Source organism: Lissotriton vulgaris, unplaced genomic scaffold, assembly GCF_964263255.1.
Source record: "Lissotriton vulgaris unplaced genomic scaffold, aLisVul1.2 SCAFFOLD_789, whole genome shotgun sequence".
Classification (NCBI taxonomy): Eukaryota; Metazoa; Chordata; class Amphibia; order Caudata; family Salamandridae; genus Lissotriton; species Lissotriton vulgaris.
In genome coordinates, this window is record NW_028242002.1 from 79,387 (window position 1) to 105,649 (window position 26,263).

A 26,263-nucleotide genomic window follows, 5' to 3' on the forward strand; every position below is an offset into this window, starting at 1 on the left:
ACAGAAATCATAATTACCTAATGAAAACTGAAAACCACCCCTCTGGCCAAAGGACTGGTGGGGGTCCCCTGAATTAGAGTCAGGAGGAAAAGACTATAGGACAGGATCAGGACAGGACAGATACTTACTAGACTTCTCTATAAACCTGACGCACCAGGACGCTTCCCTCTCTTACACTCTCTCCCTCCTCGATGTTCTTCTGGAATCTTAAAATATAATCAGGCTGTCATTTGGATCTGAATCTTCCCAGTCTGATCTCTCTTCATTTCTTCCAGCAGCTCTTGCTTCTCTCTCTTTCTCAGCATCAATGTCTCTCTAACTAACTTAAGTCACTCTAGTTATAATCTTTACATGTACATGTCCCACACTCAAGAGGTGCAATTATTTATGAAATACGGAATATGATTGGACAGGGCCAGGGAGTTTTCATCATACCACGCTGACATAATCATTTTTTGTCCTGCAAACCCCTCCCCTTTAGCTCATCCACTACTTTAATTCTCATACATATAGAGATGCAACAATTATTAATATTTAATACAGGCGGCCACCTCCGGGGCGGTACTTGAGGGGCAGGGTATATAGATTGGGGGTTTGGATCATGTCGTATCCCTCTATGCTGATGTTGCGCTCCTATATCTGACTCGGCCGACCCAATCCTGACCAAACATGATCGCTGCACTAGCGCGGTTTGTGGCCGCCTCTGGGCTTTCCATCAACTAGACGCAATCGCAGCTTTTGGCGATTGGTTCGGACAGTGATTGGGAGGTATCCCAGTGTCCGGTGATGGAACTCCCTTGGGCAGCGGACACGCTCTGTTATTCTGGGGATATGGATTGGCAGGATTGAGGCCATATTTTATCAACATAATATGGGGAGGATTATCCGTGGACTACGGGGTAGTATTGCCTTTCGGAACACACTTAACCTCTGACTAATGGGGAAGATCGCCTCTATAAAGATGGTGGTTCTGCCTTGATGCCTCTATACAATGCAAGGGTCTTTTTTTGAACTCCCGCACAGAGTATTCAAGGAACTGGATGCACTCCTGGTCCTATTATTGTGGAATGGGAATAGATGCCGGGTTAGTCTTGAGATCATGAAGCGTAGGCGGGTAAAAGGGGTCTAGAGGTCCCAGATTTAGAACTTTACTACTTTGGAGCACAATTGCAACATGCCATAGCATTGCTGGACACGGACCACTCATGGGAGAGGTCACTACAGAGGGTACTTATGGGGATCGACAGCTAGGAGCGCTTCTCTGGCGGGCGGGGGACAGCGGGATCAGAGTCCTTCACTGGTGAGACTCGGAGCGGCACTGTGGAACCGGGTGGTACGACACCTGATTCGGGGTTGACCGTTTGCCCCGGAGGTGGACTTCTGGCTCATGCCACCCTTTGCTTACATAGACCAGGTGTTGTCCACGGATAAATGGAAAGATGGGGGCTATCTGATGCTATCCGACCTTTACCCGGATAATACATTCATTACTTATCAAGAAGCGGTGAGTAATTTTGAGCTGGGATCGGGGCAGTTTCTGCAGTATGCTAAGATAGCGGCAACGGCGCAGCACCTGTGGCCCTCGTTCCCAGAAGCCCCAGAGCACACTCACACCCTGGTCACGGTGCTCGCCATGGCTGGGGGCAAAAGTTTGTTACTCACCTCTATAGGGCGTTACTAGAGGATAAGAAGAATAGCCCCCTAAAAATAGAAGATACTTGGCAGCAAGTGTGTCCGCAGGAGATTACGCCTCGAGACTGGGAAAAGATACACAAAGGGGTCCAGAAGGTATCGGTGTGCAATCGCTTTAAACAAATTCAGTATAACATTATACATATGACCTATCTCTCTCCCAAACGGCTTCAGGCCATTGATAAATCCAGAGACCTACAGGGCCCCAGATGTATAGTGCCCCAGCAGATTTCGCACACATGGTGTTGTCATGCCCAACGATCCAGGAATATTGGTGGATGGTACTAGAGGACCTGACCAGGATAATGGGGTGAGTAATTGACCTGGACCCGCGCGCTTGCCTATTAGGCTTGTTTCCGCGAGATCCTAGGCGCAAGACGAGCATGCGGTTCCTGGTTCTGGGCCTCGTTATAGCCAAAAGGCGTATTGCGATCCATTGGCTAACTCAACACTGGCCTCTAGTGGTGAAGTGGAGAACAGATTTGAGGGAGTGGGCACTAGCAGAAGAAGTGCATATGCGTAACACCAGGAGAGATCACAAACTACCGGAAGTGCTGCTGGCGTGGGGAGTAATGATCCAAGAGATAGCGGGACACACCGCACAATCCACACAAGCAAGTGCGGAGCTGATGCCTTCTGCAAGGGAGACGGCCCCAGGTTCCAGGGGGCAGACACAAGGGGACCCAGTATAGAAGATACGAAGCACAGACCTCGAGTTACGCAGACCTGGCGAGGGGGAGGGTAGGGACGGGAAGGGGTGCTCCACCTCGGCTGAGACGGAAGTGATTGATGCTGATTATTGTATGTTGTCTGCTGATATGGAGGAACACCTAATAAAGAAATTTTCCTAAAAAAAGAGATATAACTTTGGCAGATCGCAGAGATATCATCCATGATGGTTTGTTTATAAATCTGAACTTGGAATTTTTTCATGAGCCTTCTCTCGTGTATTATTAAGAAGTTCTTATGGCAAATGCTCCTTAATTCTGATTTGACCATGTTTGGTGCTGGCTAATACCTAAAAGTAGGACTTAGATCTGCTGCCAATGATTTTACATGTATTTGCATTTTGATGTGATTTGACTAACCAATGCATTATGCCATCTGTATTTGTTAAAACAAATGTAATAAATCATCAAGCTTTGTACTTTAAAAAAAAAATAATAAAGACTTCATAGACAAGGGATACACACCTTCCTTTTCTCATGATTTCTGTCCTTGTTCTTTCGCAGTCATTCAGCTCTTTCGGTCATCGGGTCACATCATGATTTTACTTAGCATGCGCGTCTCCCATTTTACAGAGCGCCACTTTCTTTCGGTCGTGTACAATAGCAGGCCTAAATGTTCACTATCAATAAAGGAATCATAAACAGAGGTTAATTTCTCAAATATATAGTCTTCACTGTTTACCATCCACTTCTACTCTATCCCATGTTATTATTATTCTCTTGAGCAAAAGCATTAATAATAGCAGCATTCCTTTGAGTTCAACCAAGCAGATGCCGGGCATGTGGTGCCTCAAGTCAGCATGTTCGTCCTTCTTACGCATGCATGAGAGTTTACCCTCTCAAAGCGAGTTAGTCACTTCTACCTATTTCAGGTTTGCACATGCGCAAAGCAATTTTCCAAGTTGAAGTGAGTCGCATTGCATTTATTCCACGTTAATTAAGCATGCATTAAGCTTTCTCCCGGGTGTCAAGTGTATATTAGTTTTCATCTCATTCCACAGCTTTTAATGATTAGTAAAAGTTAATGAGGTATTTCTCCGGGCAAGTATTGTTTTCTTGAATCTTTGCTCCATTAATCCCCCCTCTGATGGCATTTTTTAGCCATCATAAAATACCCATCATTACTAAGTGCCAACTTTCTTCATCCAATTTTATTGACTTCCTGTCTTTTCACAAGTCCTTCAATTTTCCCTTTCATGTCTAATTCATTCATTTTGTCATATAGACTTCCTTTAATTTCTTCTAACAATATTTCTTCCCTTTTTCTCTTTCTTCCCATTCTCTTATTCTTTATTTCAGTCACCACGCTTGTTCTCATTTTACCCCTGCAACACTTATAGATTATCATTATCATCAGAATTACTAATGCTATTGAGATTACAGGGATTAGTATTTTCCCTAATAGATTACTCCCAAAAGTAGATAACCAACTACCTATAGTGGAATTACTTTTACTGAGTCATTCCCAAACACCATCAACCTCCATTTGGGTCAAATGTTCATGAATCTTTTTAATATTCTTAATATATCCCTCAAAACCTTTACTTTTGTACTTATGTACAGCGATGTTGAATTTTCAACATGCCACAGACTCTACCCTCTTTCACCAATAAAATATCAAGGGCAAGTCAATTTTGTAAAACCATAGATCAAATTGCAGCCATTTCGGTGTTGATCATTAAGAAACCTCCAGCAGTATCTGTTGATAGACAATCAACTACTGTTGACAATTGACGTATTTTATGTGAGTTCAGTATGACTCCAACTGACGATATCAGTGCACCAAATATGTCACCCACTATTTCTGAAAAACTTGTTCTTTTACTTCTTTTTAGTCCTTGACTTACTTCATTGATGCCATTGTTCTTATCTATGTGATAAACCTTTGGAAATACTATTCCAAAGTAACAACTGCCATGCCATTGTGCAGGTAACCTATAATAAGCATGTTTACCACACACATAATAAATGCCTGGAAAAACAGGATCAGTTTCCCCTTTTAGTCCCCATCCTCCCATGATTATGTTCATATTCACTGGAACTAATGAAGATATTGTTCTACTCTGTTTTTAGTCTTTGTAGACAGAATTTCCCCAATTTTGACAAGTCTAGGGGCATTGCAGAATTAGTGTCACCTTTCTTATAGTCCGCCTCCTGATTAGCCCATGGTGGTGCATGTGACCTCTGCTCAACAGCCTTCTTTTGGAAAGACTGCCTTCTCTCCTCTACTAAATTGAGAAAATATTTCTCTTCATCACACAGAATACAAGGTAGATTATTCGTATGAGCATATGCTATATCTATTGGGTTGGTTGTTAAAAAGAACTCACCCATAAACTCTGCATCTTTACTACTAAGCACTGGGTTCAGGTTTCTTTGAATAGGGATTTCTGATAAGACTAAATCCATTTTCAAATAGTAATACCGCAACTTTTCTGGTACATAAAACATACTAGAAACAACACTACATGACACACCATATGTTAAAGGAAGATGGTGATAGGTTACCCCCTTCGAGACGGACATAGGTAATTTCATGCAAACGTAAAAATCACTCACATCCATTGTATCAACATATTGGTAAAGAAGTTTAGAAAATACATTTAATGACGAATCACTATTTGATTTATCATGATGATACATGCTCTCAGCCATTTGCTCTAAATTTGTAGTAGTAGTTCTCTTAGTAAATGCATTAATTTGTGCACTAGTATTTGTTTTATTTTGATCATTAGTTACCATTAGAAAAGGTATCACAAGAGTTAACAATAACCACATCAACATTAGTATTGTAATACTACACAAACAACATTTAACACATCTTCAATGTAGACTAGATTTCGGATGTTCAGTCACTTCTATTTCTGCCATTTTTAGTAAAGATTAATGAATATATAAATGATTTCTTCTAAAAAACAATTCTCAGGAAAACTAAAATCTAAAAAATATTTGTGTGATCCCACACTCCAAAAAGCTTTTCGCCCCTGCCCCCTTTTCTTTATTTTCTTTTCTTCTTTGGATTCTTTTCTTCTCCTTTTTATTTGTTTGTCAATTGCCACCCTTTGTTTCAAAGTCTTTACCCTTGTAAGGTGGTCTCAATTTGCTTTCATCAGTTCCTTCTTTAGAGACACTTTCTTGTTCTCATTCAGATCAAGATTTTCAAAGCCCTCAAGAATTATATATGTCCATTCAGGAGCCTTATATTTTCCAGTCAGAACCCTCATTCTCCTTGATCTCGATAAAAGATTTTCTTTTTGAATGTTCTTGCTCAACTTGACTTGATACCTCATTTGCTTGTTCTAGTTCTTTTCTTATTTTTCTCCTTAGAAAATATCTCAGTCTTTTCACTCCGCTCGGCCAGTGATCACCTTTTCTAACCCTCTTGGTTTGTACTACCTTTTCACCTTCTTCACCTATTTCGAGTGTCCTTTTATTTTGTTTTTATTTTAACTGGACATGTTCTGGACCTTTTTATCTTTCCCTTTCTGCTGACTGAATTTGTTCTGGACCTTTCAGTCTTTCCTTTCCATCTTCTTACTGAGCTTGATCTGGACCTTTTAGTTGTTCTTTTCCTTTTCTTTTTCTGACTGAGCTTGATCTGGATTTTCTGTAGTAGAATCTACTATAATTTGTCAATGTGTTCTGGTCTTTCAGGTTCTTGCTCTTCCTTGGCCTCTACAGCAGTCTCTTGGGACCCAATAACTGGTGCCCACCTTACTTGACTTGTACTTGGTTGCTCATCATAGATGCATTCTTCAGAGTCTGGTTCTCTGATTTCTTCGACTTCACAACTTTCAGCTTCTGGTTCTTCACTTTATTCTAACAGTTGCTGATCTTGTCATTCAGGTGGACTTGGGACTTGCTATGTGTGACTGGCATGGATCCAGTTTGGCAAGCCAGCACACTTCACTGCTGTTGTTGTGACCAATATGACTTGATGAGGTCCTTTCCACCTGGCTTCTAAGCAAGATTTCCTTGTATGCTTCTTTACTACGACCCAGTCTCCTGGACACAAGTCAGGAGCTTGATTTGGCTGTGCTGTGGTTGCGTCTTCTCCATCCTGGTGGGGCACAGAATGTACCAGATCAGCTAGATCTTTACAATAGTCCAGCACTAGATCCAGTTATATTCATCAGTTTGTTTCCAGGTACACATGCTTGTCTCATTGCTCTTCCCATGAGGATTTCATGCAGACTCAATCATGTCCTTCTGTCAGGAATGCTTCTAAGACTCACCAATACAAGGGGCAAAGCATCAGGCCATTTCAGTGAAGTGGATTCGCACACCTTCCCTAACCTTGATCTTATTGTGCCATTGAGCTGCTCAACCACTCTAGGGGCTTCTGGTCGATAGGCACAGTGTAGTTTTTGCTCAACTTTAAAAGCTGGACAAATAAATTTAATTAGCTCATTGTTAAAATGAGGTCCTCTATCTGATTCCAAAGTGACTAGAAATCCGAACCTAGGAATGAGTTCTCTCAACAGTAGCTTGGCGACTGTGAAACTCATTCCTTCTCGTGGGATAGGCTTCTACCCATTGAGAAAACAGACACACAACGTACTTCAGACCATTGCACAGTGGCAATTCTATAAAGTCAAGTAGCAGTCTTGTAAATGGTCCCTCTGCCTTTCTAATTTTTCCCCAAATGACAACTGTCTTCCTACCTGGGTTTTGCGGTTGGCAGGTTAAATACCTCTGGCAGGACTCTCTGCAATTACCCTAAACTTGGGATTGTACCATGTCTGTCTGAAATGTCTAATCATGGCATCTCTCCCAATGTGTGTAACTCTATTATACACTAGCCATTTGTTATAACAAACTATCTGGCATGATTGGTCTACCATCTGGACACACCCACACTTCATTGTCTGCTCTTCTTGTGCAACCTGATTTTATCCAGAGTTCATTTTCCTTTGCATCTGCCTCATACTGCAACTGCCTAACTTCATCCCATGTTTCAAACACAGAAAAGAACATTAGTTGCCAATTGCCAGCTTCCAACCCTCAGTTGAAAGACATTGTATTTTGAGGACAAAATGGTGCAACTTGATCAGCGTATCTGTTGCCCTGTGTCACATAGTCATTTCCTGACTTATGTGCGGCACATTTGACCACTGCAATTTCTTTTGTCAATTGTAGTGCTTCCAATAGTTTTTTGACATTTTTACTATTTCTGATAGGAGAACCTGAAGAAGTCAGAAATCCCCTTTGCATCCATAATTGGCCAAAGTCGTGCACAACCCCAAAACCATATTGACTATCAGTAAATATGGTTATTCTCAATTTCCTCCCAATTTTGCATGCTTTTGTTAGAGCGAACAATTCAGCTATTTGTGCAGACTTGACTCCTTTATACAGGATGCCTCCAGGATAGCTGATACAGTACATACAGCATAGGTAGAACTTAATTCTCCACTTTCTTTCCTCAAGCATGACCCGTCAACAAACCTTACAGCGTCCGATTCTTCCAAAGGTACAACGTGGAAGTCAGGCCGGGGCTTTGTACACATTTCTGTCACATCCAAACAATCACGATCAACCTCCTCTTTTATTTCTTCACAGTATGGATCTGGCAGCAAGGTTGCTGGATTTAATGTGGTGCATCTGATCACACCTATATTTTCAGCACCCAGTATTACTCTTTCATACTTAGTCAGTCGACTAGGGGTCATATGCTGGGTACGAGTCCTTGTTAAAAAGGATTGCCACTGAATGTGGCACATACACCTTTATGGGATGTCCCATCACAATAGATTCACTCTGTTCCAGACTCACACAAGTAGCAGCTACTGCTTTTAAGCAGCCAGGCAATGCCGCAGCCACTGAATCCAGAGTGGCAGAAAAGTATGCCACAGGATGTTGTGACAATCCATGTCTCTGAGTTATCACTGTAAGTGCACATCCTTCCCTTTCACAACAGAACAAAGACATTATTTTGTATGGTCTGGTATTCCTAATGCTGGTGCTTGACACAAACAATCTCTCAGTTTTATGAATGCATCCTCACTTTCATCATCCCACTCAATCGGATCTATCACATCCTTTCGTTTCAATCTTATTAAAAGTTTTGCAAGCAGTGAGAATCCACTGATCCACTGACGACAGTGTCCAACCACTCCTAAAAACATTTGTACAGTTAGTGTTGTTCACTGTGGAATAAAAAATAGAGAAAGTGAGTGTCAGGTAAGGCTATCTGCACCCTTTGAACTCCAGAGTAAGTCCATCATCTATGGATCAACAAGAAAATCACATCAAAATGATGTTGATATATGTTCTCTTATTATTAGAGGGTCAGTTGCAATCCATTTGGAGATACATATTATTAACCAAACGTCGTTCAGTTCTTACCTTAATCTGTAAGGTAGAATTGCCTCACCCCACCTGGCAGTGGCTCAGGGGAAAATGAGGGGACAACACTAACTGTAATGGCTTTTGGATCATACAGGTGACTCCTTGCACTTGTTTCACTTTTCCTGTTGTCACTTTATGATTTATTTCACTTCGTGCAGTAGCACTAGCTTCATATTTCTGGTCCTGATGAAAGCAAGGACGCAATAGTCCATGTTTGCTGAAACATGTCGACCTCACCTCAGACGGTCTACCTAATTTGACTGCCTAAGTTTATATTTTTTAATCTTGGTATTGAGAGCATACACAGAATAAAGGTTGTTCCATGCTCTTTTGACCAATTTTAACACACCTTCCTGTTTTGGTTTCTTTTTCTCACTCACTGTTATTTGCACTGCACACCCCAGTCCCATATTTTCTCTCCACTCATTAATATCGAGTGGTAGACCACACTGTAATTGGAAACAACAAAGGGGACCTCCTAACCACCAGGTCATCCTTTGATTGTGACACTGATTTTCGCAGACGGGTGGTCCGGATAAATCCCAAATGATGAAGGGCGGATCCGTATGGTGACTGATGGGTAGATTCCAGGTGACCACAGAGGTAGGCAGACGTTAAAGATAGATAGAACCTTACTCTCTATTTGTGGTACAGTGGTCGAGCAGTAAGGCAGTATTAGAGGACAGTGTTAAGCATTTGATGTACACACTCAGCAAAATACATTCACACAATCAAGAACTGAACTGTAGGCCAATTGTTTTTGTATAAAGAAAATATGCTGGTGTTTATTTTTAGAACCAAGCAAGCCCGGCACAGGTAAGCATAAAATACTTTTAGTTTTCAGTAATAAGTTGCTGAATAGAGAACAGTTTGAAAATGCAATCAAACTTGTACTTTGTTTGATTTACAGGGGATGCAGCAAGTTGCAACTCTTAGCAAATACAGTACATTTGAATGAATAGGCTTTTTCAGTAAATTACAGGTAAGTTACTTTTTACGTTACTTTTCTAACTCAGTGCTGGATACCTAGATTTAGCACGGGGACATTTCATGTAAACAGGTAAGCAATTACGTTTTGGTTATTGGCATGATTTTTAAAGAATATCTTTAGATTTCAAAACTCCACACTTAGGGGGCCATTGGGATGGCGGCCGCCAGTGGTGCGGCGATCCCGCACCTGCAATTAGGATGCCACCGCGGCGATGGCATCCTCTATTCCGAGCATTGTGGCGGGCGGTGCTCAAAGCACTGCCCGCCACAAAGCTGGGAATGCACTGCGTGCATTGACATGCACAAGATGACCGGCACCACGCGGAGCCTGCCACCTTGTCCATGTCAATGTACCGGGGTACCATAGGTACCCCTCATGTGAACCCCCCTACCCTCCCAATAACCTGGGGACCCGCAACAGGCCCCCAACATCAAAATCTGCATGCCTTTCCGTGGCGGTGATGGGCTGCTTCCCACACCATAATATGAATAGCGGTGTCTAGCAGACACTGCCACCATATCTATCCCCCTTTCTGCCTGGTCGACTGGTCGACCGGCGGAAAACCAGCGGACGGTCTTTCTGGGGAAATGGGTGGCGGGCTGAGGGTAATGTAGGGCGGATCGCCACCGCCATGCGGGTGGTGGCGATCCTCCATACATGGTAATCAGCCCCTTAGTCGTTTTTTGGAAGAAAAACAGTGCATTGAAATAAATAGACTTTTTCAGTAAATGACAGGCAAGATACGTTGTACGTTACTTTGTTTCCCCATTTGCCCTGACGTTAACCCTAGGAGCTTGCCACCAACCGGAGGCCCCCTATCCCCTATTGGATAACATTGGGCCTCAACACTCTGCACCCGGCTGCCCTAGTGCTGCAGAGGTTATAAGAAGAGTGCATTACTGACACTGGGAGATCCCTGAGTCTAACCCCAGAACCTTAACTCCCTCAGTCGATAACTTACCTGTGAACCGATAACCTGTTTGTGCAAAGCATATGGGCTGCATTCTACACACTTTTGCATTAGATCACCATCTGGTGGTGGGCCCGGAGGATTACACTTTGTTGTTGTCTTGGAAGAGTCTTTGTCTGTTGAATGATTCCTTCCTTATATCGTAGTGTGCATGGGTATCGACTCCATCTTCAGATTGTTTTTTTCCGCCATCGGGCTCGAATGTGTTCATCGTTCAGTCCCGTTACTGATCTCTTTTCGAATTCATAAATACAATCATAAATACCATCCACATTGTCTTCGACAATGATTCCGGTTACCAGCGTCAAAGAAAGGCTTCACTTCTTGATTCCAGCGTTCGTTGGGGCCATCGGGTCTAACTGCGCCATTGGGCCTTTGGGTTATGGAAAGAACACCCTTCAAGAAGTGCCCTCGGTGTAGACACAAATTTCCTCACACCGATCTTCATGAGGTTTGCAATCTGCCCTTATCTTCAGAGCACAAGAGTCAAGACTGTGAGGCCTGCGCTTCGTTCCGGTTCAAGAAAACCATCAGGGGCCGTCGAGCTCGAAGAGTAATGGCGCAGTCTTCTTCATCGACACCAGACCTCATCATAGACGAGGCTCTGATTGAAGTAGACGCCGAAGAACAGCAGCACGAAGACATCACTTCCAAAGCAGAGGATTCAGCTTCTGGAGTTGAGGATCAATCCGAAGATGACGATCTTCCAGCTGGTCAACAGGTCGTGAGTACAGACGTCGACCTTGTTCACCCCACCATACCGGGACAGGCTTCGGTTCCACCTCCACCTTCAGGTCCAGGTGCACACCAACCAAAACCTTCAGATGCCCTTCCTTCTGGCTCGGCAGCGAAGAATATAAAAAAGCCTCCAGTCCACTCGGGCTTGAGTCGGTCTGTCGGTCCCGAAAAGCAGAAGGTCCTTAAGCCAAAATTAACACCGGCCCAAAAGCATCCTTCGGTACCGACAGCGGTCGAGCCGAAAGCAAGTTCGGCACCGAAAGAGGTTCCCAAAACTACCGAACCAAAAACCACCCCGGTTCCGAAAAAAAGTGGACCCGAAGACGGTTCCGGTTCCCGAAACATACTTCGGCTCCGAAGGTAGATGAGTCCAAACGTACTCCGGGAACAAAAAACTCTGGATCCAAAGAGTTCGGATCCTAAGAAAAAGTCTTCGGAAATGAAACCAAGACCTGCTCCAAAGACAGTAGACACTGTAAAAGCAAATAAACCAAATAAATCGGCGCCGAAAAATGATTTTCCAGTAGAAGAGCTTTTCAAACCTGACCCAAAGCAAACGACTCTTCATATTAATCCAAACACTGGACATATCACTTCAGTGCCTGAAAAGAGGGAAATGGACTATCCTAAACCACCGCCAGTTCCTCTAACACAGAGGTCTTCAAACTTTTTGATGCTGAGATCCCCTTGTAAAACCTTTTTAGGCTTAAGGACCCCCTTCCAACAAAGGTTTCTAGAAACTGGTACTCCTCATCATCAACAACTATCGACAACCATAAATGCGCCTGTTAGACCTCATCGCGTCCATCCATCCCTCATTCATCCACCCACACTTTCACACATCCATCAATCATCCATCCACCCTTTCATCATTCCAGACATACATCCTTCCACCCTTTCATCCTTCCATCCATACATCCATCCTTTACCCATCCACCCTTCCATCCACCCACCCATCATTCATTCACCCACCTTTTCACACATCCATCATTCATCCATGCAACCATTTATCCATCTATACATCCATCCTTCATTCATCCACCCTTTCATCCTTCCATCCATCCTTCATCCATCCACCCTTTCATCCATACATCAATCCTTCATCCACCCACCCTTTCATCCATCCATCCACCAATCATTCATCCACCCACCTTTTCACACATCCATCATGATCCATGCAACCTTTTATCCATCCATACATCCATCCTTCATCCATCTACCCTTTTATCCTTCCATCCATACATACATCCTTCATCCATCCACCCTTTCATCCATCCATTCACCCATCATTCATCCACCCACCTTTTCACACATCCATCATTCATCCATGCAACCATTTATCCATCTATACATCCATCCTTCATCCATCCACCCTTTCATCCTTCCATCCATCCTTCATCCATTCACCCTTTCATCCATACATCCATCCTTCATCCATCTACCCTTTTATCCTTCCATCCATACATACATCCTTCATCCATCCACCCTTTCATCCATCCATTCACCAACCATTCATCCACCCACCTTTTCACACATCCATCATGATCCATGCAACCTTTTATCCATCCATACATACATCCTTCATCCATCCACCCTTTCATCCATCCATTCACCCATCATTCATCCACCCACCTTTTCACACATCCATCCATCCATCATTCATTCATGCAACCTTTTATCCATCCATACACCCATCCTTCATCCATCTACCCTTTCATCCATCCATCCATCCACTCATCATTCATCCACCCACCTTTTCACACATCCATCCATCCATCTTTCATCCATCCACCCTTTCATCCTTACATCCATCCATCCTTCATCTGTCCACCCTTTCATCCTTCCATCCATACATCCATCCACCCTTTTATCCTTCCATCCATAAATCCATCCACCCTTTCATCCTTCCATCCATATATTCATCCTTAATCCATCCACCCTTTCATCCATCCATCCACCCATCATTCATCCACCCACCTTTTCTGTGCCTCTCTCATGGGGTGAGGGGAGGGGGGCCAGTATCTCACTGAGTCTTCTTCCTTCGTCTCTCATGGGAAGTCACGTCTGTGCCTCTCTGCTGGGGCGCAGAGTGGGAGGGCAGACAGGCTGTAACAACATCTCACTGTGAAGAACAGACTCAGGCACATGTCTCGGGCACAGGCGCCAGGTATGAGGGCTTGTGGGACTTGAACCAATGATTTATGGGACATGTCGTAGAAGGTGGGGGGAGGAGAGGACCTTTCATGTGCTTTACTGGCAGGACCCACAGCTCCAGGCACTCAACGTCCATTGAGCTCAAAGGGCTACAGTCTCCTCCCCCAGGCACCCCCCCCCCACCCCCCACCCTTGTGTATGTGAGCCTGGCTGAAACAGCTTCAGGGACAGACAAAGCCACACCCGAGTACTTCACAGGTCTTTAAAAGACCTTTTACTTGTTAATGAGGCTTTGATGTTTTTCACCCCTCGGTGTGAATTAGGCCTCCGCCGTGAGCACCCTCACTCAGCCCGGCGTCACTAATGCAAACCACACAGGAACTGCACGCTCTGACAGAATCTGCGACCCCCTTTCCAGGTCTCCACAACCCCCCTGGGGGTCGCGCCCCACAGATTGAAGACCTTTGCTCTAACAAAACATGCTCAAACTTCACCCATAAGGATTCCTTCACCAGAAGTAGAAATACCAATAGATATTTCTCCTGTACATTCACCATCTAGTACACATAGTCTTATACCACAAGATGAAGATGATGGGGATAGCTACTCAAAAGAGGTAGAGAGTGAAATAGGTCAGTTATAGACCTATTGCCTGTCTCCCTTTCCCGGCCAAAATTTGCGAAACTCTGATGAACAAACAGCTCTCAGAGTACGTCGATACTTACCAACTCTTAGACGAAACGCAATTTGGCTTCAGGAAGGGACATGGGACGGAGACCGCGCTAATAAAAGCCTCTGACGAAATCAGAACCATCATGGATCAGGGAGGAGTGGCCATCCTAATTCTTCTGGATCTGTCCGCAGCATTTGACACGGTCGACCATGCTATTTTGGTCGACCGTGTCACAGCTCTGGGGATAGATGGTTTGGCCAGAGACCTTATTTCATCCTTCCTGGCCGACCGTACCCAGACAGTCAAGTTGGGCAACTTCTATTCTCCTGTCTCTGCACTACCATGTGGAGTACCCCAAGGCTCCTCGCTAAGTCCCACGCTATTTAACATCTATGTAGCGGACTTAGCGAGGGTAATAAAGGCCTATGGGGTACGATTAACCTCCTATGCAGACGATACCCAACTGGTGCTGGCGATCCACAAGAACGGCACAGCAGTGGCAGCTAATTTCCAGGAGGCCATGCTCGCTGTTAGTACATGGATGTCCTCCAACTGCCTAAGGCTTAACTCGGATAAAACCGAGGTTATGACCTTTGGTAACCTCGCTCCAGAATGGTCCCCCATCTGGTGGCCTAACCAACTGGGCACCCCACCCGTCCCTGTGGTAAAAGCGAGAAATTTGGGAGTCATCTTTGACAGCAAATTAACATTCAACCTACATGTCAACAAGGTTGTCTCCTCTGCTTTCTTTGTTTTAAAGAAAATAAAGAAACTGCTGCCTTATCTCCCCACCTCTGCTGGGAAGACCTTAGTTACCACTCTGGTATTTTCTAAAATCGATTACGGAAATGCCCTCTTCCTTAACACCCAGAAACAGGTGCTGCTGAAGCTACAGTCAGTACAGAACGCGGCTGCCAGAATTCTTCTAAACATCCCTCGCCGCCAACCTACCACTCCTGCTATCCGCCAGCTCCATTGGCTTAGAGTAGTGAGCCGCATTAAGTTCAAGGCCCTCTGCATTGCCTATAAGGCAGTGCATGGCATTGGACCTAAATTCTTGACTGAGGCACTCCAGGTCTACACCCCCAAAAGACTGCTGAGATCTGCCAACACTTGCCTTCTACCTGTACCGCGCACCAGAACGGCAACCTGGGGAGACCGTCGCTTTTTAGTGGCTGTACCAAAACTTTGGAACCTTCTTCCACTAAATATCAAAAATGCACCCAACTTGATGAGCTTCCGCAGGCTCGTAAAGACATGGTTGTTTGACCAGTGAATCCTATTACTGTGGTCCTGCTAGTTCACACATGCGCCGAGACACCTCCGGGTATTTGTTGCGCAATAAAAATAGCAAAAATAAATAAATAAATAAACATCACACAGACGACATTAATGACCCAGATGATATTCCTGGGCCATCAGGTGACCCATGGGAAGAATATAATGCACCAGATCTGCCACAAGACGATGTGTACCTGTCTAGACCATCTCCCCCAGATGACACTATTGGGTTTACGCAGCTCATTCATAAAGCAGTCACTTTCCATGGAGTAGATTTACACACAGATACAGTGGAAGAAGACTTCCTAATGGACACACTAATGTCATCACATAAGACCACAACTGCACTTCCAATACTTAGTGGAATGGTAAGACATGCACCCAAAATATTTAAAGACCCAGTTAGAGCCAGGGTAATTAACCCCAGACTAGAAAAGAAGTACAAAGTGGCTCCAACTGATCCAGGATACTTTAAAGGACAGTTGCCATTGGACTCACTAGTAGTGTCAAATGCAAGAAAAAGAGCTAACTCGCAGACAACAGGGGATGCTCCACCCCTGACAAAGAGTCTAAGCTTTTAGATGCTTCAGGAAAACGCACCATTTCACAAACAGCCAATGTCGATAGGATTGCTAACACTCAAGCTTTGTTAGCAAGATATGATAGAGCTCATTATGATGAGTTAGAGTCACTCATGCAACACTTGCCAGAACAATATAAAACCAGGGCTTCTGACCTAATACAGGAAGGCAAGGTTATTACAAATACCTCCATATGCTGTGCACTAGACACAGCAGACTCAGACTCTAGAGCAATAAATACAGGGGTATTGTTGCATAGACATGCATGGCTACCCATCTCTGGGTTCAAACCAGAAGTACAAGCCAGTATTTTAAACCAGCCATTTGACCAACAACATCTTTTCGGTCCATCAGTCGATAGTGCACTAGAAAAGATGAAAAAAGAAACAGACACAGCAAAATCCATGGGAGCTTTACAAACACAAGCCCATAGACCTTGCTTTCGTCGCTCCTCATATAGGGGCGCCTCTAAGGGTTTTCAAACCGACAATACCTCCTCTTCTTACAAAGCGCCCAACCGAACCTCGCCCAGTAAAGGATATTATAGAGGAGGGTATAGAGGAAACAACAATAAGGGCAGAGGTAGAGGAAACAACAATCGCAATGCCTCTACTCCCAAACAGTGACTTCCCTTCCATCCCCCCAGACCATTCCACTCCTGTCGGGGGAGGTTACAACAGTTCCTACCTGTCTGGAACTCTATCACCACATACAGGTGGGTAAGACAAATAATTCAGTCAGGTTATTGCCTGGAGCTCACTTCTACTCCTCCAACAAAACCACCCAGGCAGCATCCCATGTCACAAGAACACCTCATACTGCTAAGACAAGAGGTGGCATCTCTACTGCAAAAGAATGCAATAGAACCAGTCCCAAAATAACATCAAAACACAGGAGTTTATTCTCTATACTTTCTCATACCCAAAAAGGACGGGTCCCTCAGACCTATTTTAGATTTAAGGCCCCTAAACCTGTCCATACAATTAGACCACTTTCATATGGTCACACTACAACAAGTTCTACCGTTGCTAAAGAAGGGCGACTTCCTTGCCACATTAGATCTCAAGGACGCCTACTTCCACATTCCCATCCATCAATCGCACAGAAAGTACCTACAGTTCATTCTAGAAGGTCAACACTACCAATTCAAGGTACTCCCTTTCGGAGTAACTACAGCACCTTGAGTGTTCACAAAGTGTCTAGCAGTAGTAGCAGCACACTTAAGAAGGGACAGTATTCATGTCTTCCCATATCTGGACGACTGGTTAATAAAATCCAAGTCATACAACCAATGTGTACAGCACACGCATCTAACGATATGCCTGCTACACAAACTGGGATTCACAGCAAAATCAAATGAAGTCATATCTCCAAATGTCCCTGTTCCACAAATGATACAGACGCATCTCTCACAGGATGGGGAGTACATTTACAAAGACACACAGTACAGGGTACATGGACAATGCAACAAAAACTACTCCACATAAATCATCTGGAGTTACTAGCGATTTTTCTAGCTCTAAAATCCTTTCAGCATTACCTATCAAACAAAGCTGTACTAGTCCGGACGGACAATATGACAGAAATGTGCTACATTCAGAAACAAGGAGGAGCACACTCCCTACAGCTCTTCCGGCTGGCGCAGAGCATATGGAGGTGGGCCATTCCTCAGAACATTTTTCTATTAGCAGAACATATACCAGGAGTTCACAATCAAGTTGCAGATCTGTTAAGTCATCAGAGACAACAGATACACGAATGGGAACTTCATCATCTAGTTCTTCAGCCATTTTTTTCAAAAGTGGGGTCAACCAGAGATAGATCTGTTTGCTACAACCCACAACTGCAAATGCCCAAGCTTCGCCGCCAGATACCCACACCCATTATCCAAAGGCAATGTGGTATGGATGAACTGTCAAACAAATTTGCCTACATTTTTCCACCTCTCCCACTAATTTCATTAGTGGTACGCAAGCTACAGCAACATTCTCTCACATTGATTCTCATAGCACCAACGTGGGCAAGACAACCCTGGTACACCACGCTACTAGAGCTCTCAGTGGTACCACATAACAAACTAAAACTCTCCCCACATCTACTGACACAGAACCATGGAGAGATTATGCATCCAGACCCAATGCAGCTCAATTTAGCAATGTGGCTCCTAAGGTCTTAGAATTTGGATATCTAGATTTACCACCTGATTGCATGAATGTCATAAAAGAAGCAAGACGCCCGACCACTAGAGCATGGTATGCATCAAAGTGGAAAAGGTTTGTTGTATATTGCACAAATAACAACATAAACCCCTTAGATGTTTCTATACAAAACATCAAATGCTACCTGTTACATCTGCAAAGATCTAGCTTAGCGTACTCCTCAATCAGGTTACATCTTGCTGCTATAGCAGCATATCTTCAAAACAGACAACATTTTTCATTGTTTAGAGTACCCGAAATCAAAGCGTTTATGGAAGGACTCAAAAGAATAATTCCTCCAAGAATACCACCCTCTCCAGTGTGGAATTTAAATGTTGTTCTCACAAGACTTATTTCAAAATACTGTAAAAGATGCGGGTGGTCGCCACTAAGGGAGAAACTGCTGTGCAATCTATGCAATAGTGTGTGGTCTGCAGCCCATATGCCTTGAACGGAAAATGCTACTTACCAGTATGCATCTGTTCTTGGCATGTAGGGCTGCAGAACCACACACGCCCACCCGTCTCCCCGGCTACATGTATCTGTTCCAGTATTATCTTATTTAGATACACAACACATGGTCATCTCTATCTGTAGAAAAACACAAAAAGACTCGGGTACAGACCCGAGGGGGGAACAAGAGGCAATAGGGCTCCAGAAAGTGGCCAGCCTCCAGTCAAAGTCTTATATCACAAATGGAGACCACTTCTAGAATGTGACCAAGTTAACACGAGGTGCCAAGTAGGGGCATCTCACAAAAAGTGATGGACTGGCATCACACACCACCAGGTGTCATGCTTCATCATCTGCCAGTCCTCACCCTCCAGAAACCCCATTTGGTGGAGGACGGGCATACACCTGATGACATGGATGCACTTTCTAAAGTGAGTGGGGGCCCAAAGAAAATAGTGATTTTAAAAAGCCATCAAAAGTTCCCCAATATAACTTTATTTAGTAGGGAACCATGTGGGATCTAAAAATAAAGGCGCGGTGACTAAGAAAACAATCATCCAATCACCGCTATGTGAGTATTAGAGGGTAGGTCAACATGTTTCAGCCACACTGTCCAAAGGGTACATGGCTTTCATCAGGACCAGTTAGAGGGGCTCCAATCTTACCATACTATACTGGTAGTGCCACTCTGTGGTTATGACGTATAGTCTCTAACCACTCAGGGGGTCCATTGACCCTTTGAGGGGGGCAAATTACCCCATGGGAGGTGAGGGTTAGGGAGTACCCAGTGATCACACTCGTGAGTGTTGGATAATTCCCGGCAGGATCACCTATGGTGTACGTCTCTCCATTCCTCCCCGACGAATCTTCTGTCTGACATATCTTCAAAACAGACAACATTTTTCATTGTTTAGAGTACCCGAAATCAAAGCGTTTATGGAAGGGCTCAAAAGAATAATTCCTTCAAGAATACCACCCTCTCCAGTGTGGAATTTAAATGTTGTTCTCACAAGACTTATTTCAAACTACTGTAACAGATGCGGGTGGTCGCTACTAAGGGAGAAACTGCTGTGCAATCTATGCAATAGTGTGTGGTCTGCAGCCCATATGCCTTGAACGGAAAATGCTACTTACCAGTATGCATCTGTTCTTGGCATGTAGGGCTGCAGAACCACACATGCCCACCCGTCTCCCCGGCTACCTGTATCTGTTCCAGTATTATCTTATTTAGATACACAACACATGGTCATCTCTATCTGTACTCATAAACTCCATCATTTGCCCAATGGCGAAAACAATCTGAAGATGGAGTCGATGCCCATGCGCACTACTCTCTAAGGGAGGAGTCATCCAACAGACAAAGACTCTTCCAAGACAACAACAAAGTGTAATCATCCGAGCCCACCACTAGATGGTGATCTAATGCAATAGTGTGTGGTTCTGCAGCCCTACATGCCAAGAACAGATGCATACTGGTAAGTAGCATTTCCCTTCCTCCATAGGATAACATTGACAATTTTCTTCCAAAAAGTTTCTGAGTGTGGAGTTTTGAAATCTAAAAATATTCTTTAAAAATTGCACAAATAACCTAAATGTATTTACTTACCTGTTTGCAGGAAATGTCGCAGTGCTGAATCTAGGTATCCAGCACTGAGTTAGAAAAGTAATGTACAACGTAACTTACCTGTAATTTATTGAAAACGGCTATTCATTTCAAAGTGCTGTACCTGCTAAGTATTGAAACCTACTGCATCCCCTGTAAATCAAACAAAGTACAATTCCTATTGCATTTTCAAACTGTTCTACATTCAGCAAATTATTACTGTAAAGTATGTAATGCTTAACTGTGCCAGGCTTGCTTGGTTCTAAAATAAAACAACAGTATATTTTTTAAACTTGAACAATTGGCCCAGAGTTCAGTTCTTGAGTTTATGAATGCATTTGCTAACTGAGTGTGTACATCAAATGCTTAAAACTGTCCTTCGAATACTGCTTTACTGCTCGACCACTCCAACACAAATAGAGAGTAAGGTTCTATCTAACCTCAACATCTGCTTACCTCTGGGGTCACCGGGACTCTGTACATACTATACCTCATTTTGGTGTAGTATATATAGAGCCAGTTTCCTACATTAAGCTTCACAGCCAAATTTTTAAGCCAACAAATGTAGGGGAATGCCTTATCAATCGATCGATCACAGGCATTTGCTTACACTTTTTCACCAGTTCCTCTGATACCATTAGTAGCCACCCAGAGGCCAACACACAGCCATGGCTCCTGAAGAGTTCAAATTTGACACCTACTATTGTGAGAGAGAACCATGGTAAGTGAGAAACAATAAAATCTTCCACAAGATGTGCTTGATTGCATGCCACAATAGCCCCAAAATGCAACAGGCCACAAAACACAATTGTGCTAAAATATGGCACCCATCTGTTCGACAGCGGATTATCATACATTTCACTTAAGGTACATCTAGGCAGCCATTGTGGAGAAGTAAGAGGCAAAAGCTTCTTTCAAATGCCAGTCATTAAGAGATTCCTGAAAGGTACAAAGAAACTAGCACCACTGAAATCGATCTTACACCCACATGAAACCTCAGCAGTGTACTTACACAACTTATGCAATTACCCTCCAAACCAATGCAAATCATAGAACTTTTTTTGCTAACCGTAAAGACAGGTTTCTTGGAATCAATCACTTCCCTGCACTGGGTGAGCAGTGCACAGTGCAAGAACCATAACTTTAAAATGACAGGATTAGGTAGGGATGTGCAGTTACTCACATTTAGTGCCAAAAAAGGTTTCAACCTTCTTCATCAATCAAAGCATAGAGCTGCAGCTTTCTTCCAAAAACCAAATCCTAGAGCAGTTATGAGGGAATAGGGTGTATTGTATGGTGTGGTTGTGCAACCTCATCATGTTACACACTCACCAACCCTCGAGGACCCTTAGGTTTTATTTGTCAAACCTTCAGCTCAACCCAGGGTAGCTGTGGCTCTGAGCAGCAAGGCATACACAAAGGAACAAGTGTAAAGCATTTAAACAGAACCAAAAACAATTGAAGAAAAATTGACAAGACACCTAAGAAATCCAACACCAATTAATAAAAGTAAACTATAGATTTTATGTATTTTTTGGACACCACAACGAAAGAGATCCACAAAAGGGTTCCAGAGATATAGAATTTACAAGCTATAGTAAATCAAAGCATATCACTCAACTGTGACCACATATTGGCAAATTCAATGAATTTGATACTTTGAAACGTTTTCTGTAAAAAGTTTGGACTAGTTGTAATGTGGTATTTGGAGTCACTTTAGGTGACCATCTCCAGTAGGGAGCCAGTCAGGGTTACCAACAAGGCTCTACGAAACAGTTACCTCAAACGGTAAAACAGTCTTCAGTCTGTTCCAGGCACTTTCATCCTTTGCAGGGCTTTCCTATAAAATGGTCCTGATGCAAGGGATGAAGGATGCTGAAGATGCTTAAGGATTCTGTGGATGTGATGCAGTCAACAGAGGTCATGCTGTGACTACACCTCAGTCCATGAAGAGGGTGAGGTGATCCTGGTCACAGGGTCGACATTCCTCAAAGTCCTCTCGGAGCACATAGAAGTCCATTAGTCACTGTACTACGAGTCGCCCAGTATGGCAGTCACCGTTCAATCCTTCTTAGGTCAATACCTCATCCTCTAGGGGTCCCAGCTACACTCCCACACCACTCCCAGGCTTAGAGAACTCAAGTGCAACTTTCCTTATCGGGTCCTGATCCCTAGTGCTGCACGACAGCAGTTGTCTGTGGGCTAAAGACTTTGGGCTACCATCTTGCCCGAGCAGGTTTCTTCAGCTGTTGTGTCCCATGTGCAGTGAACTGGAGGCCAATCAGCTGGCTCTCGGAGTCCCTTGGCTTTGGCTGGGCTCTAGATAAAACTTCTCTTTGAGCACGACATGGCAGGCACAGTCCTTTTCCTTTGCTAGCCACCAGGTGCAGCATGTGCAGTTCACTATGGTGCAGGCTAACTTTGATGGCTCCACAGTGCAGCAGGACAGTCCTTCCTCTGTCCTTTATCCAGTTCGAGTTCCAGAGTTGGCCTACTTATGCTCAGAAAATGCCCTCAGGCTGGATGTGATTGGTAGCCAATGTTCTAACTGGTTCCCTCCCATCTGATGATCACTTCCTGCTCACTGTGGCAAATGGCAATCCCAGGATGCACAAATCTGCCCACTTCCAAAACGACAGGACCCATCTTCCAGCCAGCGGTGGCTCCTCCATTAGAGCCGAGTCCCTCCAGATCTGAAGCCCACCTGGGTTTCCCAGCTGTGGACTTCCCACCACCACCTGCTGCCTCTTTGTGCAGCCCCCTCTACTGCGAGTGTCTCCGATGACCAAAACCTGACGCCTCAGGACACCTCTGCAACCCAGGCCGAGGAGAAGAGGACCAAAGATGTCCCCACATCCCGGAGCTCTGTGAGACCTGAGTCAAGCTGTATGTTCAGCCACACTGGCCACATAGTCCAAACCTGCAGGCTTTTTGTGACCAGACCCATCCCCATTGACTTCAAAGGGGCATTCAACGCTGTATTACACCTTAGCACCCAGCTGCCCCAGTGCTGCCCCAGGTGAGCCGTTGTTGCTGCCTTGGTCCCTGTGCCATACTCACCTTAAGTCTGGAAGATTGGTCCAGTAAGTCACAGAAAAGAACCTGTATGCAGCATATGCTTTTCCTCCATAGGATAACATTACAGCTTCAGAAATTTCACTTTCTACGTTTAAAAGCTGTAACAATTACTACCTCGAAATGTACTTACCTGATCATAATGATTTGGTGCCTAGATATATGGAAAGGTATGTGTTATTTTTAAAAAAATTGGTGTGGATATACTTACTGAATTGTGTTGATCATTTATTGGCTGTGTGCATGCAGCAGACGTCTAACACTCCTCTGATAAGAATAAGGCTGCTCGACCACACTCCCTTGGGATTGTTAGAGCAAGCCCCTTCCCACTTATAGGAAATACCTGAACTCTGCACAGTATACCTCTCCTTGGTATATTATATAAAGAGACAGCTTTCTACAACCATACAAAGAGGGGCCTTTCCTTACGGTAGTGATCACATTTTCTTATTAATTGCACTTTCTGATGTGTGAACATATTTGTAATAACCCATAAACTACACTCAATTTTAGGGCAATTACAAACTTCGACTCCCTGTAAAAAGAAAGTAATGGTTTTCTTTCCTAGGCAAATTGTCTATCGTATTATTTTATGAATAAAAAATCCTGATATTTGATTATCATTTTATGTTTTGTCAATGTTATAAAAAGTAATCACTTCAGTTATTTCCCACACTAACATACTTACTTTTCATAATAATGCTTACAAAATAGTTATGAATTACAAGCAAAGCGAGTAAGCTACAAATTGTAATGCACAAATAATAACCTTCATAGATGTTTGTGTAATGTTTGATTTCTGTGATTTTAGATTTTGCGGCACAATACATCTCTTGACTCTGTTGCAAGAAAATCTCTTATGGTCAGTACTGCGCTTTTGTCTGAAGTGAACAACCTGACTAACAAATCTGAAGGTGAGTTGTAGTGACACTTTCATACAGAAGTTGGAATGCCATTTTGCCTTGGAGACTTTTTGCTTTAGTATTCAAAGGGCAGCATGCTACAAAAATCAAAAAACCTTTTGTTGTATTCAAGGAAAGAGGCTGCTTGATACCTGATAATACTATAGAGGCTTAAAGTATTGTTTTTACGCTGGAAGATACATTCTTGATAGTTTATGTTTATTAATAAAACAACATTTACATTTGTTATTGAATTGTGGGTATGTACAAAATAATAACGTAGTGCCTCATTTGTAGTTTAGAAGGAGCTGAAAATCCTCCAGTTTCTGGAGAAAACTCTAGATACGTTGTACAATTCACCGGTTGAAATGCCCCTGCCATAGTAGGTAAGGTTTTTTTTAGAGATTCTTACACAAATTGGAAGATTTTCAGTTTGCTACAAATTCTAAATGAGGCCATTCACTTTTCTATCAACAAATAAATACAGTGATGAACCTCAGCAGGTTTTGTTATATTTTAGCCACAGTCACTTTGAAGCGTAGATAACTACTCATGTACCAAATTTTCCTTCAATTTTGGCAGGGGCATAAATTGTAGTTTACTCAATCACAGTCCTGCCATTGCTGATGGTTGAACTCCACAAAGCTTATTCTCCTGTTATCTTGTTCCATGTGGTCTTCTCCTGTGGTGTTCCTGAGTAAACCCCTCTGGTCCAACTTCAAAGGGGGTTTCAACTGTATGACACGGACCACTTCAACGAAGACGAAGGGCACATGCATGTGTGACCCTGCCTGTCCTCACACTTTCTGGAACAACTCAGGCTTCTGCAGAACCATTGGTTTTCTGTACCTTGATTGCAGCATATCCCTGACTCTCAGAAATCCCACCCAACACCTCTATGTAGGCCATTCTGCAAATTGCACACTTACCAATGATGAATTTTGAAAGGGAAACCATGATCTGAATTCTGAGGTCTTCCAGTGGTCTCTCTGCCTTTTAGAACACTAGATAGCAGTGCACATAAATGCTAACAGACATTTTTGTTGTTTTATACAGGTATTATGTTTGATATGAGTAGACTGAAAATGAAAGTGGACCTGATAAGAAAAAATACTTCTCTATTAGCCACTCAGATAAGTGGCTCACTGCTTTCACTGAGCGCTTTACGAAATGGTAAGTTGAATAATCTTGCTTGTTTTTAGCTCCCCCCCACCTCTCGGATTTTCTTTTAAACTAAAGGTTTTTAAAATAAGTTTGCTTTTTAATCTGGTCATATGTCACTATACTACTTGCACACAAGTACATTGCAGCTTTTGGAATGAAAGAAATCTATTATCTGGATTTTTTTTCACTTGAAACCATTCTCAGTAAGCAAGATATGCCTGCTGCACAATCACATTTATTCCCAACTCACTTCCAATGGGGCATTATATAATTACACAACACTCCCCATGGAGATATTGATTGAGGTGGCCATAAACAGTATTATAGAATGCCAGCAGGGCACCAGCCCATAGATAATCTAACCTCCTTCATATTGAATACACAGTGAGGAAGTTTACCACCCAGGAAAAGTTGGATTATGTTACCAATTGTCAGTAAGGAAGATTGCTTGCCATGTGTCAGCCAAATCATCTGCCCATCTTTAACATGGACCCTTCTGAGGGAAACCTCTCACACCCTTTGATACAGGAGTTACAGGATACTCTTTCAGTCCTTTCAAGATGTGTGTCCTTTATTTGCTAAACAGCACAATTGATAATTACCAAAAGCAGTCTAATTACCATCCCCTAAACAACAATTGCACAGCTTCCCAACCTAACCGGGACACCTCCTGACATTCATGACATGTTTTAAATCTACATAAAAGTAC

At 43.4% G+C, this 26,263-nt stretch overlaps 1 protein-coding gene across 1 annotated transcript in view; it reads left to right on the forward strand.

Moving 5' to 3' along the window:
- The window catches only part of LOC147669098 (laminin subunit alpha-1-like), a 213,595-nt gene that overhangs the window by 74,483 nt on the left and 112,849 nt on the right, over positions 1-26,263 (forward strand). Inside the window, exons 12-13 of the mRNA XM_086948228.1 lie at positions 24,300-24,402; positions 25,447-25,563. Of these exons, the coding sequence (XP_086804354.1) occupies positions 24,300-24,402; positions 25,447-25,563 (220 nt within the window). The remainder of the gene's footprint in view (positions 1-24,299; positions 24,403-25,446; positions 25,564-26,263) is intronic.